This window comes from Durio zibethinus, chromosome 6 (assembly GCF_047325235.1).
Source record: "Durio zibethinus cultivar Kanyao isolate XHJ-2024 chromosome 6, ASM4732523v1, whole genome shotgun sequence".
NCBI classification, from domain to species: Eukaryota; Viridiplantae; Streptophyta; class Magnoliopsida; order Malvales; family Malvaceae; genus Durio; species Durio zibethinus.
In genome coordinates, this window is record NC_143167.1 from 3,662,219 (window position 1) to 3,678,949 (window position 16,731).

The following is a 16,731-nucleotide window of genomic DNA, read 5'->3' on the forward strand; positions in this document are numbered from 1 at the left end:
TCATTTATTCCTGTGTATTCTTTTATTAACAAAAAATATATTATAATTTAAAAATAATTATATGAATTAATTAAAATAATTTTTAATAATATATAAAAAAAATCTTTTTTATTCTAGCTTATCTAGATAAAAGTACTGGTGCATATCTTTTGTAATTAGTAAACTTTATTAATTTGTCCTAATTGAGCTGACTTGTTCTTTCTGGCATCCGTAGACCATTGATGCCCAATTAAGTTGAGCAGGTCCATTGTGCATGGTCGGTACAGCTCTGACATAAGAGGTCCCGACTCTGCATTTACTCGACGACTTTCAATCTGAATGTGAGGATGATCTAGCTAGCCTAAACTAGAACAGCTGCATAAACTTTGTCACAACTACGAACTGCAGCTATGAAAATGATACGAACGACACCATATTCGAGCAAAACATGTTTCGTCCTTGCCATCCGTTGCTATGAAATTTTGTCAGACACGAAAATGATCTTTCATTTCCAAATAACCAATGAAATTACAAAGTTGGTTTTTTATTTATTGATTTATTTTAACATGTGTTTTCACATATTGCTTATGATGATCCAACCACTCATAAAGTTGGAAAATTTCGAACGAAGGTGATGACATCCATTTATTTTATCTATGTTTTAACCAATCATGCCTTTCCAATTATGTACATATACAAATTTATGCTTTGAATTTTGAATTCTGATTTTTCATTTTGATGACTTAAATTTCACTTAGCTTGCGACTAAATTTTTTATTTATTATACTTAATTTTGAAATTAACTATTGGACCATATACTTATATAGTATCAATCAAGAGAAAATTGTTCTTTTACTTATAATTGATATGATGACTTATTTAACAAAAGATTTACCCTCTTATTAGTAATTGATTTCGAATTTTATTAATCATTTATTTTGACTTCATTAAATGAAGAATTAAATTTTAAATTATGCATCTTAATTTACAAATTAAACTGTTTATTCTCATAATTTGATTCACCAAAAATGATTTTTTTTTGTTAGTTTAAATCGTGTTTCCAATTTCATAGACTTGCTTTGGAGAGTAAATGAAAACGTTCTAGTTCAATCACTATCGACGTTGTCCTCATCGTGTTACTGTTATGTATTAGAGACGTGAAATAAAATCCGTTTACTTAAAAAAGACAGAGCCGGCAGCCGTGGACCATCCAAGTTCACACATGTAAACTGTTCGGGCTCACCCAAGATTCGTGGTCCCAAGGACCATGGAAATTCACACAATTGTAAATTGGTCTAGTCCTATCATATCGGATTCATGGTTCTGAGAAGTGAACCTTAGTGCATGGTCCACTTTCATGATCTGATGGCAGGTACACTCATGTATATCACCTATAATTTTTTTAATATAATTTTATAATAGTTTAATTATAATAAAAAAATTATATAAAAATTCATTAATTATACATATAAATTTCATATAAAATTTTAATAAAATACTTTATACTCTATCTGGTTTTTCGTCTTTGATAAAGGAAAAAGACCAAAATTCTTTCAAAATTTCATGATGTTTCGTCTGCCCTCATTTGGTGCCCCATTGGTGCTCCTTAAATACTTATTTGAAAAGATAAAATCTACATAAAATTTTTTAAGTGAAATTTATAAATTTTTAAGAATAGTTTAATAAAATTTTTAATAAAAAAATATGAATTAATAAAATTTAATGTAAAAACCAATAATATAAAAAAAATTATTTAAATTATTATTTATAATTTAAATTTGATCAAGGTAAAAATTTTTTTTCATAGATTAGCATTCGGCGTGATGTTTTCGTTTATCCACAAATTTAACCTTGAGTTTTAAGATGTGATTGGGATTTTCTAGGTTTATGTTTTAATCTGTAATTGATGATGTAATTGGGGATTTTTAGTATGTATTATGCTTTGGAAATGAATAGCAGGGAGAAACTGAAGTTTCGGAGAAAAAAAAAATCGAAAGGAGCGGCCAAACCACACATTTCGGTAGACACATGGACAAACAAGATTCGCAAAGAATATTCCCGTTCCAGATAAGTTCCGGCGTTCACATTTTACTACTTCTGCGTATCTTTGTGCTTAAGTAAATGACTTGCCTGGAGCTTTTTCTTTAATTGAGGTAAATTAAATTTTTTATTTCCAAAATTAGATACATTTAAACTTTTTTCTATATCAAGGTATTTTAGTCCAGTCCCATGTCATTTTTTTAAAAAGAAAATAACAATTTACAATTTTTCAAAAAAAATAAAAGTTCTTAAAAATAGTTTTAAAACAAAACAATCTGATTTTTTTTTCTTTTTTTCAACCCTAAATATATATATATATATATGTATAAACGAGCTTCAATACAATTATAAGAACAAGGGAATAAAAATAGTGATTGATTCACCAATCAGTCATTTTGGGTCATTGAATTTAGAGAGATGTGAAATGTGCGGATGTCACGGACTTAAAAAAGAGTCATAAATCTCACATTGAACATAATAAGAGAATTCCTGAGATATAAAATAATTCATATCATTTTCGTCTTGTGAGGCCCCTTTTGTAGAATAAAATCGTGAGGTCAGGGGGTCAGAACGGACAATACCTTACAAGAGTGTGAACCATGACGGTCAGGCTAATTCGAGATCCTGAAATGGTGAATGCTCAGGTTCCGAAATCGTGTGAGTTCGAAGCTTAAGTCTTGACCCGTGACACGTATAGGAAGAGAAGAAGAGCACCAAATAACGTTTTACATCTTTCAATGTAAAAAACTATAAAATTACAAAATTAGGGAGATGATGAGAAAATTATATCTAAATTTAGAACTAAAAAACTTTGAACTAAGAAATTCAGAGGAGAATAAGATTGCATAATGAAAACATAACAATAATTTTTTTTTTTTTAGGTGATGAATGGGTAAAAAGATATAATTTTGTTTTTAATAACAGTGATCGATGATAATTAAATTTTTATGAAAATTAACTGGGCAAAAGAGAAATGAATTTGAGAGATACACAAAATTACAAAAGAAAAGAGCAAGGAGATGGGAATAGCGTTTTAAGTTTTAACCAACTAATTTACTGTTTTATAAAAGGAGAAGCGAACGTGAGATTCAATGTACGAAAGTTTCTTATTTTAGGAATAAAGTTTAAAATTACTCTAATATAGAAAATAAGATTAAAATTACCTTAGTTTGGAAAAAAGTCGCTACTTATGTCCTACTCTTCCCTATATATACCCCTCCTCCCCCATCTACATTTTTTCTCAATTACACAAAAAGGCTCTCCCTCTCTTCCATTTCAAGTTTTGAGCGTCCTCCTAAAAGAACCCACCCTTCCAAACCCGGCTTCTTACTCTGTTTTCTCTTGAGAATTTTCTCTACCACTCCTTTGTTTCTTCAACATTTTTCATGCATTTCACCCCAAAATCCTCAATACCCATTTCATAATTTCTCGTTTTCCTTCCCATAAAAAAAGAAAACTACTATCCTTTTATTTTTGCAAGAACCAAAGTGAAGCATAACTCCATAACCCCTTTCCCCTGTTTCCTCTGCCAGGATTCCTCTGTTTTCCCCCTGTTTCTTCACCTACTCATTTCTCTGTTTTCCAAAAAAAAAAAAAAAACTCGTGACTTACCAAAATGCCTCAACCAAATTGCCCACCCAAAAGAGGCCAGATTAAGATCAAAATACTCAAACACCTCTTTAAATCAGCTGCAAAAGTTTTGTCGATGGATTCTGGGATAAAAAGGGACAGGAGAGGAAAAGGAGGTGGCCTTAGCTCAAGCTCAACAACCCCTGGAATTGCTACCCCCAATGAATACAACTCAGATGGATCAATCGATTCTTCAATTGATTTTTCCCTATGATTCTTTTGTGTACGGTGTGATTTGTTCGATGCTGGTCATTACAGCTATTATTTTATTTTATTTCCATCTGTTTTCTTTCTCTTTTTCTCTGCATATGGATAGAAAGAGAATGATAGAAAAGTTTTTGTTTCTTACACTTAAGAGCATTTTTAACGCAGATCCTTTTTTTTTTTCTTGTTTCTATTAAGCTGTAATGCTAGCCTGTGTATTATAAATAAAATTGAAAGAGTTCATCAAAAAAAATTGCAAGTGACCATTGACCTTTTGCTCTTTTTGTTTACTCTGTTCTTCTCTTGCTCTGTATTTTTTCTTTCATAATTTTGCAGGTTTTGGTTTTCTATGCTATTTCTTTCTTGGTGCCATTTCAACCTTTTAGCCCTATATTGTTTGTGCTTTTGCTTATGCTATTAAAGAAATGAATTTTCAACGACTAAATTCTTATGCCGAAAAGCTAGAAAACGAACTTGACTTGGTTTTCTTTTTCAGTCAATCAAGCAATCAGATACGGTAAACATGAGAATAAAGCAGTGTTTTTTTTTTCCCCTGCTTTTCTTTGTACGCCCATATCCTCTCATTTTAGCCTTTTTTCCAATCATAAACAAAGGAGTTCCTGGCAACTATGAATGCTTCACTCTTCTTCTTATTCTTTAAGAATTTTGCTGTTTTTGACAAGCAAATTTAAAACGCAATCTAATTACAATTGCAAATTTCATAGCTAAAGTTGTCCTATTATCATGATTCAATATCGTTTTTGTTTTTTTTAGAATAAAAAATGTTGCAGTTAAAAAAAAAATTATTGGTGTTAACGTCATCCTAACATCACCTTAGAATTTGTTCCCTTGTATCGTTCCAAATATCATTCCCTTTTTCTTGAAATCATGTGTTTGTTTCATTATTTTTTTATGCTTTACATGTTGCTATAATTAATTTTTATTTAATTTTAACAATTTTGCGATTTATTGATTTATTAAATAATTATGATAAATAATTTTATAATTTATTGATAACTAATTAAAATTTAAATTTTGATAATTTTAATTATAAGAAATTAAACAATTATTGTGAGTGTCATAATAATTAATTAATCAACATCATTCCTAATCATATAAAATTTACGTGCATAAAAAATAAACATATTTTAATAATAAACCTTTGACTGTTAAAAAAATTGTTGTCTTTGTCTAAGTCACACTCCATTAACGTTGTTACTCGAAAACAAAGATAAAATCTAAGACAAACTTTGCAAGAATTACACGTAATAACACCGATCAACATTATCGACAACGTTCCTTGTAAAGAGATGATAATTCGAAGAGAGACAAAATTTTCTTAATCAAGGCACTGACCTAAATCTTTTTTGGTCTTTTTTTCTTCACTTTTGCGCGTAGTTCTTTGCGTACAAACTTGTTTAAGTCATCTCATTGGACATGCCAATGTAATCTAATTCAACTACCAATTACTTCATTTTAATTAGTAATAACTAATCACTACTTACTAATAATTATTTAATTATGTAATTTATCTCTGATTAATTGTTTATACCAAATCAAAGAAATCAAATCTGTCGATTGTCAAAATATTTTGTTATTTGGGACTTAAAATGAATAAAATGTTGTCTTAAATCCCAATGCATTCTCAATAGAGGTGTTTGTGGCCTAGACAGAGTTGACTTTGGGTCGGATTTATATTTGGTAGTAATAATTTATATGTTTATTTAAATTTTATTTGATTTAAAATTTTGTGTATCAAAACTTTTTTAAATTTGACACAAATTAAAAAAATAAATCTTAAATCTATCCATTAAACTTAATTTATATAATAAATAATTTTAAAAAATATGATTAAATTAAGTTTAATAGGATTATATTTAATTTATATATATATAAATTAAAAATAAATTTTTTATTAAAATAAAATTTTATTTTTTTATATATATGTGAATTATATATGTATCACTTAATTTATATATAATTCACATATATAATATATATATATATATATATATGAATTCGAGTCGAGCTCAAATTTTAAATTTTTTATTTAAAATTTAATCTGAAATTTAAATGACATAAAAATTGTATTTAAACTTATTTAATAAATTTTAATTTTTTGTTTAATTTTTTTTTAATTTGGACAAATATTCGTATTTGAACATGTAACCCAATTCTTAAACAGATCTATTTCTCAAGTATGAAAAAATATTTCTTGATTTGTTGTTGTTGTTTTTTTTATTTTTTTATTTTGGTCTTTGGCGATGATGCTATTGCTACAATTTGAACAATGAGAATTTATACATGATGAGTAATTCTATTGATTGTATGAGATGAATTGGAATAACTTTCAATAATAAATGATAAGATCAACAAATCAATTTCATTGAGCTATGATTTAATCCCTACCAACCTTTTCACTTTTCTAATGATCTCTTATAACATATCTAAAAATGGGAATGCGTACATTTCCAAAAGGAATTAGTAGCATTTTCATTTGTCTGCACTTTCAATTGCTTCTTAGACTTAGTTCCAAAAGCTACTAACGAGGAAACTACCATAAAAGCACGTGGATGGCCTTTCACTTTGGCCACTGCCCATCTTAATTTCTTCTACAAGTAACATTCTTTGTAGTCACTTTCCCTTGCCTAAATTTTGTTTGTACTCAATTCAACATATAGAGGAGGGAGAGGGACATTATAATTTGCATTGAGAATTTTGTCAGAATCATAAGAAAAAAAAAAACTAGTAAAATCTCTTTTGCTTCTCTTTATTTTTAAAAATATAAATTAAGAAATTTTTTATATTTAATAAGTTTTAAAAGTAATTATTATAAATTACAAATATTTGCAAAGATAATATCTATATAAGTTTTTTCCTTTATATTTTGAAAAATATAATGGGATTCTTTCATTTTCAAAACCTTTGTATCGACAAATGCTTAAACTAATATTAATATTTTGAAAGCTTTACGTGCATAAAACTAATTACTATCACTTTCTAATCTTTGACAATATTATAAATTGTCAATTTTTTTTTTCCGAGGGCAAAACCGCGTTCTTGTGTTAGAATTCATCGTCCCCACACGTCTCGAGCATGGATATACTATTTGTAGTGTTTCTGAGGATTGGAAAATGAAAAAAAATTTTTTTTTTTTGCTTGAAAATGAGCTTTTATTGATCTAATTAACAATAGTGTAGACAATAAAACAAACAAATATTTGAGAATGTAGACACCTTTTATCAAATGCATAAAGTTGGCTGGGCAACTCAGATATAAAAAATGAGGAATTAGGCAAAGGAGGTTGCCAATGAAGGGAGCAAGTGAGGTCCTGTTGTTCATTGGTCATGTAGGACCAAAAAGAATGGGGTGACGTCAATTTATATTGACAAAAATCATTGTACAAATGAGCTTGTTTTGGAACAACTTTGTTTTAAAGTATCAATCATCATTTATTGTTCTTAGTGATCCTTTTCTGACTGCAATTTCGAATCTATTCCTTTTGCTTAATAAATTACTTACCTTGTTTCCAGAGTGAATGGCACTGGTACTCCTTGTTCTTTTTTTTTTTTTTTCACTCTTTGTTTTCAACATTTTCAAGGCCTGCTTAGCTTGTTCAAAAGGCAGAGTTTTACTTCCAACTGCAATCCACTTCACACACTTGACTCTTGGAGTATCTGTTAAGACTCAAAATTTCTTTCACATTTGCATTTTGAAATTTTTACTATTGGAAATTTCATGAAGCAATTCATGCGGTAACATTATTAGGTGTATACTTAAGTCCTGCAATGTGAATGGAATTCCATCTTCTTGAAGAAAAGTTCACATTTTTTATTCACATATTTTGATTAATATGATGAATTCTAATTTTGTGTTGTACAAATTTGCTTTGTATGGACCCTTCCATAATCTGAATTTATTATTATAATGACCCCATTTTAATTAAGCTCAGAACCATCAATGAAATACCAAAATGTCATAAAGAGCATGGTGTAGTGGGGCCAAAGTGTTCTAACAATTTTAACAGATACTTGCTGGTAAGTTACCACAGAAATTTGTTTCTCTATTTCGTTCAAGGTGAGCAGGTAACAGGGTCAAACTTTCTCCAGGGGAAAAAAAATTATGGGGAGTTAAACAGGATTCAGGAGACAAATTTGCATGGTCAATTTTCTGATATTCCTTGATGTAGGGCTCCGATTGTTTAGTAATTTTTGACTTGGGATTGTATTATTTTTCACAGAATCTCATGTTTGAAATGGAACTGCAGGTCCCTCCTGATTATGTGGTCTTAGGAGCACCTGATTCAGACTCTTCTAGAATCTAGCCATTTAATATCCAACTCAGCAGAAACCCCAAACTTGGTCACCAAGAAAGAAACTAAATTTAATCCTGACAAGTGGCTTTGTTCTTTCATAAAGAACCCCCAGCTTCACTTCAAAATTCCTGCTTCATTCAATCCTCTCTCAGTTCTCAGCTCTCCAAATCTCAAACTCTCTCTTGTTTCTCTTTTCCTGGTCAAAACAAACCAAAAAGAAAAGAAAACCCATCTTTTTTTTGGTCTTGTCTTGCAACAAGCGGAGAGATTCAACAGCTTCATACTCTGTTTTCTCTCTGTTTTGCTGTTGCCAAATTCCTCTGTTTTCTCTCCGTTTGCAAACCCAATCCATCCTTTTTTGCCCAAGTTGAAAAAAATGGAATTCACTGTTTCCAGCCCCACCAAGAAGCAAAATCAAACCCTCCCTCCCAGGAGAGGCCAAATTAAGATCAGAATCTTCAAGAGTTTTCTCAAATCAGTCACTTCAATCGCGTCCATAGCTAAGGAAATGCCCAAGAAGAGGAAAGAAAGTGTTCCAAACCTTAGCTCAAGCTCCACTACAGCTGCTGCAACCCCAACTGGCTACAATTCAGAATGATTATTAAACCGAAATGATCATAAATTTTCCATATTTTTTGTACGGGGCCTAACTCATATTATAGGTGGCCTGGCCTTATAATTTTTGTCTTTCTTTTTGTTTTTGGTTCTATTTTTGTCCATATGCAAGGGATTGTAGTTTTCATTTACAGATCCTGTATTATTTTTTCTGTATGTAACATACTATAATCAATTTTTCCAATAACATTTGTGCAAATATTTTTACAGTAACTTTTTCTTCTTTATTTTTCTTTTTCACCCTTGGGAATCAAGAATAAACGATTGGTGATTCAACTGATTCTGCTCTTTCATGTGATCCTACCAGTTCTTTCAATTTCCTTGCACAACACTCGAAACGTTTTTGAAAAGGGCAAGGAATATATTTGTCATTGAATCTCAATTTTCTAACCAAATTTTCTTGCTGTTGGACCAAACAATCGATGTGTCGTTTACTCTTTGCTTTTGCCCTTTCTATGTCTGAATATGGACTGGGATTAGCTTGAATTTCTAACCCCCACCACTTGGCCTCATTTAACTGGTTGGGGTAAGTTCGAACCTAAAAGCCCTTGAAGTCGACGTGCTTTCCATATAAAGAAAACAAAATTTTGAACATCCCGGAATTCTTCATAAGAGACTAAATTTTCAATGCAGCTTTCCCGCTTAGCACACGTGAAAAGGAATAGAGTAGAATTTGAGATAATAATGGTTCAACGAGACAGTAATGAAATATGAATTGACAGATCAAAACTTTGGGGTGAAAAGTCTTACAAGTAGAAGTATGACTCTTTCTTATACATTTTCTGTATAATGTATCTAAAGATAGTAAGCTAACTATGATGCCGTTGAAATATTGTCAGAAATGTATATTTTTATCTGTTGATTGTTAAAATTAAAAATTGAATATTTTATCAACAAATTAAGTCATATGATAAAAATATATTAACATTTTAATGTCAACGGAATATGATTTATGTGTATACAGAGCATCTTGGATTGCCAATTCTATGGGTTAACTTTTTTTTTTTCCCTAAACATAATTATGAGGCAAGACCAATGCTCACCTTTTTGATTTGATTGTGCCAAGCTACCAACTATTACACAGATACATGATTAAATTTTGTTTGGTACTAAGCCTAGATTGCTAACTTTCCTGTCTAAGGAAGGAAATGCATATTCTGATTTCAGTTTGACACATGGAAAGAAAATTTCATTGGATCAATCTGCTACTTGTGTTGGATGATCTAATGGCTACCCATGACACTGTTTGTTTCACTCGAAGATATGCCTCAAAAACAAACAAGCCTCGAAGGCGTTTGAATTAAAAAAAAAAACTTTTGACCAACATCTAACTTTATTTTGCATGGAATTATTAAATTACAAAACTAAGTGTGAACCCAAGCTGTCTTTGGTTTCAATTTTCCAAACTATACATCTTTTGACAGTGATGACTGGTAAAATGCTGTGCTCATGAGCTGACGTTCATGGTTTGGTCATCTTTCTAGAATTGTTATTATTGCGTCTTAATGTGATTAATTAACACAAATCTTTGTCTTGTTCCTTTAATTAATCCCCCTTGTTCCCTCACAAATAAGATAAGGTTATAGTGAGTTTGACCAGCTTTTTTTTTTCTTTAATTAACGCCAACTTTTCCCTTTAATATTTTCTTTACGCTATGTTCGGATTGAATTAAAAAAAAAAAAGAAAAAAATTTCATTAAAGAGGCAAATTCTTATTTGCATAAAGCAAAACAAAAACATGTCTAAACTTTTTCATTGTTTATTCTTTGATTATATAAGTGGTAGAATCTAAATATATTTTCATTCCCAGGATTTGAATACAATAATGAAATTATTTCAAGCTTTTTGACTCTTTAAAAATATTTTAAAATAAATTTTGATTGTTTCTTATTATTAGAATGCAATGAACCTGGTTCTTGAATGGGTCAACTAGGGACAAGTCAACCTCAAAAGTCTAAAGGAAAAGATATATTTCATTTTGTATAACATAACATTGCAATGAAATTATTTTATTGATTTGCATCTTTTTCATTGTCATAGCTAATGTTCTAGATATTCATATTTCTTTTATTATGAAAACTTTCCTTTTTCATTAAGCAAATATTAGAAATGGTCTTAATTGCCTTGATTTACGAAACAACAAAACAGTGGGAAAGACTTATATTAAATTTTTTAGGTGAAATTTATGAAGTTTCTACAAAAAATAATAAAATTAAAATTAAAATCGATAAATTAAAAAATCTCGTTACATAAATTAAGTATATAAAATTAAAAAAAATTAATAAATTTTGATATATATATTTGTACATATTATTAATTTTTATATTAAAATTTATCGATTTATCAACTTAAAATTTTTATTTAATTATTTTTAAAAATAAATTTCAAAACTTTTGTGTAAATTTTGTTTCAAAATATTTGCATCTTCATAATTGGTTTTTTTTTAAGTCTATAACTTTCGCAACAGCTTGAAGATTGGGACCGGTGATTTAAAGAATCTGGGATTCTAAATTTTTGTTATTCATTGAATGAAGATGTTAATAAGCAATTCAGTAAAAAAAAATAGAAGTCAAGCAAAAATGGTGTATTGAGTTGAATACAGCTATAATCCCTTTGGTTTATTAATATTTTGTAATTTGTTATCTGGCTGTAACCCACGAGTCAAGAACTGGCCAAGTCTCCTAGATGCACACTTTGCAAAATAACTATCTTATTATTTTTTTTTTTAATTGTAGAATGGAAACAAAAAGTCACAAATATTAAAATTTTAAATTTCATATTTTTATATTATTTTTTAAAAATAATTATATAAATTAATTATTGAACTCAAAATAATAAGCCTATTTCATATTAAAAACGGTCTCCAAACTTAAAAAAAGAAAATTCAAAATGAAACGTGACAAATTCTGGAAATTACGTGGCATTGATGTTTTCTAATTGAAAAATCAAATTAAAACCGTGCTTTGCTTTTGTTTTGGTTTGAGTAGGTCATCCCTCCAATGTATAAGAAACTTATCTAATTTATTCATTTTAAAAAAATAGGAATAAAAAACAAATCAAATTAATAAAACAAATATGAAATTTCGAGTTCTGTTTTTATGAGACAGGGTGTCAAAGTGATAAAACAGGTTGTCCTTCTAGAACTTTAAGGTAATTTTGGACAGCTGCATTTGAGACATTGTCATGCTTCCGAAATGTTGATAATTTTTTATTATATTTTTCATTAAGGGAAGGGAAGGTCTTTTCCTTTATTTAAAAATTAAAAACACGATCAAATGATGAGTATGCATTAGTGATGAAACAAATTCTTCTAGAAACTTAATTATTATTATTATTTATTTTATTTTATTTCTTTCTCACTAAGCAAAGCTAATATAGTGATAACTTAAAATAATAATTAGACTTTTATTTATTCCTCGTGTTATGGCCAACATAATAGTCATTGCCGGCAAGGCTAGAAGACATCCACTTCAAAGTCAATGAAATTTGCAAAGTCGTTAACACATTACTTCAATTAATAACTTTGTCTTAAGAAAATTCATCAATATTTTTATTTTGAAATGGGAATGGGATAAAGCCTTCCCTCTTTTTAATATCTCTTCAATTTGGTATCCTTTGTTAACGAAAAGGGTATATTACTAATACTTATAAAGGATTAATTCAGTTAGTAAGGATTGGATTTTTTTTTTGATCATCAGTTAGGGTTTTTTTAAAATATTTTAAAAATAAAATTTTAAATATATATCATATTGGTGTGGGAAATTCATTTTTAAAATCATAAAAAAATTTAAACATAAGCAAAATTGATTCATTAATATGAATTAAAATATTAATAATGTAATATTTTTATAACATAAATAAGTACTATGATTCGAAATTAAAATAAACAGCCAAATGATTCTTACAAATGAAAATTTATATATTCAAACATAAACCAAAGTTTTCAAAATCAATTTTATAGAAATTTATAGTAGTTTTTGGCCCAAAAAATAAAATTTATGGTAGTAAGTTACAGTCGGCGGGTCTGTTGTCTGTTCTAGTGAAAAATTATTGACTCTAAGACTCAGAAAATCAGGCCCACAAAGAACCGAAAGCAACTTTGTTAAGTGGGAATAGTTGAGAAGCGAGGCCCGCAAAAACCAGCTGGATTCACGCTTTGCTTTAAAATGACAGGCCATTCTATTCTGTGTTGGAGGACATAATAAAATTTAGGCTTCAACTCTAGTATTCTTGGCGCTGAGTTTTGGACAATTTTCAAACCAATATCAACATTTAAGATTTTTTTTTTTTTGATTAAATGCTTCGCGTATGAACAAGAATATAATTCGAATCTCTCTTTTCAAATAATAATAAAAAAAATTTGTACTTGAATGCAATCAAGGATCCAGCTTGAATTTTTTTAAATAAAATAAAAAATTAAGACTCATATTCATATGTTCGAAGATAAGAAAGAAGAGATGCATAATGGATTGGCTTCTTGGGAGATTGAGTTCCTGGGCTTGATAGGCTTTGCAGCAGCCCAATTTTGCACTTCTTTTGGTAGCCCACAAAATGATTGTGTGGGCTCCATATGGGTCAGATCTAGCCCATCAATTTCACTGTCCATATCTTCTAAATAACTAAATCCAATTTAATGGAAGGCCTACCAATTTAAGGAGAAATGCATTAGGGGGAGTTTCACATTTTTTTTCTAATTTAAAAAAATTAAAAAATTAAAAAATTAAAAATTAGGTCAAATCTTAATCATTAAAATTATAAATTATAAAATTTAATATTTTATTAACTTAAAATCAAAAATTACTTTAAAAGAAGTTATTTTTTATTTTTTTCTTGATAAAATCTATTTTATAGGCTACTACTTAATTTTTTAGTTTTGAATGAAGCAGTGTTTAAAATTTGAAATTCCTTATTAACTATGGTATGGTCTAAGGATTTTCCTTTTAATGCAATTAAAATTTTAATATATTCAAAATGGAATCAATTCATAAAAAAGAAACAGAATGAATAAGAAAAATGAGTAATAATACGTAAATAAAAAGATCTTACTTTCAAAATTGACTTCCTTCGTGGGCTATATTTCTAGGCTATTTTCCTGGCAACCAAACCAAATCCTATCACATTAAATTATGCATAAGTCGATGAAAATATAACGTCTTGGTCCACTCCAATGCTGAAGACCTTTTTAATTCTTTGATTGGTCAACGGTCTATTCTCTGTTTCGTCACATAACTTTCAATTTCTTTATCCTTTTTCCACATTCAAATTTCAAAGTTTCAAAACTAACAAGCAAAGGCAAGCCCCAATGGCTCCTTTTCGCTTTCTCTTACTTTTCTTCCCCCATAAAAACACGCCCTTTTTTCCCTTTCTTTTGTACTACGGTTTTTTTGAGCCCGTTTTTGAAGGAAGTGAAAAACGAAGATGGAGAATGAAGCAATAGCGGTTGATCTCAGAAGAATCCCAACATATGATGGCAGATATGTCCGTTACAACATCTTAGGTGACATCTTTGAAGTTTCTTCCAAGTATGTTCCTCCTATTTATCCTGTTGGTCGTGGCGCTTACGGCATCGTTTGGTAATCTTCTGCTTCCCTTCTTCTATTTTGGAAGCAAAAGCATGCTTTTTCCTTTCTGGGGTTCTGTCACTTGTGAGTTTAAAGCTGTAGATTCATTGAATTAGTTGACTTTTTTGGGTTTTTTTTTTTCCTTCTTTCTTTATTTGGATTTTAGTGATTAGGCAGAAGAGCTACTTAAAGTGTAGAAAAAGAAAATTTTTACTAACCCTTTTAGGGAAATTTCAGAATTGTAACCAGAAATGAACTTTGGGTTTGTTCCAATTTGATGTTCGAAAAAGTTATAATTTTTTCCAATACAATTGAAATAATTTAGGGTGAAAATTTGATTTTGATTGTTTATGGGAGACTGAGGGATGAAAGTTTTAATACAATATTTTGAGGTTAATGTGATTGAGGGAATTTCTACTTTCCTTATTGCAGCTGTGCCACAAATTCTGAGACAAAGGAAGAGGTTGCAATAAAAAAGATTGGGAATGCATTTGACAACAGGATTGATGCTAAAAGAACACTCCGTGAGATCAAGCTCCTTTTTCACATGGATCAAGATAATGTACTCACTAAATTCTAAGCTTTGTATGGTTGTATTATTATATTCTTCACTTTCATTTATTCTTTTCATGTTATACTATGAATGAAGTGTGCGTTAATATTTTGCAGATTGTCAAAATCAAGGACATTATAATGCCACCGGAAAGGGAAAAGTTCAATGATGTTTACATTGCATATGAGCTAATGGACACTGATCTAAATCAAATTATACGGTCGAGCCAGCCTCTCACTGATGATCACTGTCAGGTGGGCTATATATTATTCTTATTTCCCTATAAATTAGTAGTTCATGATGTTACCAGTTTCATTCCTAGTCAATCTTGGTCCATGTAATCTTCAATTGTAATAAATTTTTTGTCATTTTGCAGCACCAATGCTAGTTTAATATATGAGTTTATATCTGATTATCTGAGCCTTAAGAAAAACATATAATTGTGTACTAGTTGAAATCAGGCTATAATTTCATAATTCTTGAAGTTATATCATGTTTTTTGCAGTATTTCCTATATCAACTGTTACGGGGCCTGAAGTACATACACTCAGCAAATGTTTTGCACCGAGACCTAAAACCTAGCAATCTGCTTCTTAATGCGAACTGTGATCTCAAAATTTGCGACTTTGGTCTTGCAAGAACCACCTCAGAGACAGACTTCATGACGGAGTATGTTGTAACCAGATGGTATCGAGCCCCTGAATTGCTTCTCAACTGTTCAGAATATACTGCAGCTATTGATATCTGGTCAGTTGGTTGTATTTTAATGGAAATAATTAGAAGGGAGCCACTTTTTCCTGGTAAAGACTATGTTCAGCAGTTGGGGCTTATTACTCAGGTATCCATCACTATTGATTTCTTCATACCCAAACCCAATTCTTCAGTTTCATTGAAGAGCACTGAATATAGCATAAATGCCATTTTTATGCACCGTTAGAATGAAAGCATGAAGCAGGTTGCTAATTTTTAATGGACATTGAATACATGATGATAAGATTTGTATATATAAATATTTTCTTTTTTGATTATGTCATGAAACAGCTACTAGGATCACCGGAAGATTCAGATCTTGGTTTCCTTAGGAGTGACAATGCTCGCAAGTATGTTAGGCAGCTTCCTCGTTTCCCAAGGCAACCTTTTGCAGAAAAGTTTCCAGATATGTCTCCTGTGGCAATTGATCTTGCAGAAAAGATGCTGGTTTTTGATCCAAGCAAGCGCATCACTGGTATGCCTTAGTATGCCACTTCAACACCGATTGCTGTTTTTTTGGTTCCTTCATTCTTTTTTCTTATAAGAAACATCTCTTCTATATGATGCATGTAAAGTTGAGGAAGCACTGAATCACCCATTTTTATCAAGTCTTCATGAGATAAACGAGGAGCCCACTTGCCCATCTCCTTTCATCTTTGATTTCGAGCAGACAACCTTGAACGAAGAAGATATAAAAGAGCTCATATGGAGGGAGTGTTTGAACTTCAATCATGATAGGATGCTCGAATGAAGTCAGCAACAATTGTCCTAATTTCGTTATATTGTTTTGTATTGCTTAATTAAAGTCCTGCTTGAAAGGTTGATTTTGGTGAAAAGGCTTGCTTTTGTATAAATACAAGACTATAGGTTCTCCCGGAGGCGTTGAGAATTGAGATGGTGGAAAGGGTTTTCGTTTCTTGGGTTTATATGGGAGTTCCAGGATTCATTTTATATAGTGTTGGGGAATCCTGTCATCATTAAAAGGGTGATATGTACTCCATAAAAGAAGGCTATATAGTCTCTTAAGTCTCTTATTGTGTATGGTGTTGATCTGTCTGTATATTGTTTACGTCCAACTTATTTATA

The 16,731-nt window shown here is 30.1% G+C and overlaps 1 protein-coding gene across 1 annotated transcript; it reads left to right on the forward strand.

Annotated features, from left to right (window-relative positions):
• Positions 1-14,093: 14,093 nt before the first annotated feature.
• On the forward strand, positions 14,094-16,560 carry LOC111285195 (mitogen-activated protein kinase homolog NTF6-like). The gene is made up of 6 exons (XM_022874502.2): positions 14,094-14,354; positions 14,775-14,904; positions 15,012-15,149; positions 15,401-15,733; positions 15,937-16,120; positions 16,221-16,560. The coding sequence occupies exons 1-6, from the start codon at positions 14,200-14,202 to the stop codon at positions 16,394-16,396; spliced, it is 1,116 nt and encodes a 371-aa protein (XP_022730237.2). The 5' UTR covers positions 14,094-14,199; the 3' UTR covers positions 16,397-16,560.
• Positions 16,561-16,731: the final 171 nt, after the last annotated feature.

Bases quoted from the DNA above. Each gene is read 5' to 3' on its own strand.
- LOC111285195 (XM_022874502.2), top strand. From the start codon at position 14,200: ATGGAGAATGAAGCAATAGCGGTTGATCTCAGAAGAATCCCAACATAT. The intron at 14,355-14,774 runs GTAATCTTCTGC...TCCTTATTGCAG, and splicing joins GGCGCTTACGGCATCGTTTG to CTGTGCCACAAATTCTGAGA. The intron at 15,150-15,400 runs GTGGGCTATATA...TGTTTTTTGCAG, and splicing joins TCACTGATGATCACTGTCAG to TATTTCCTATATCAACTGTT.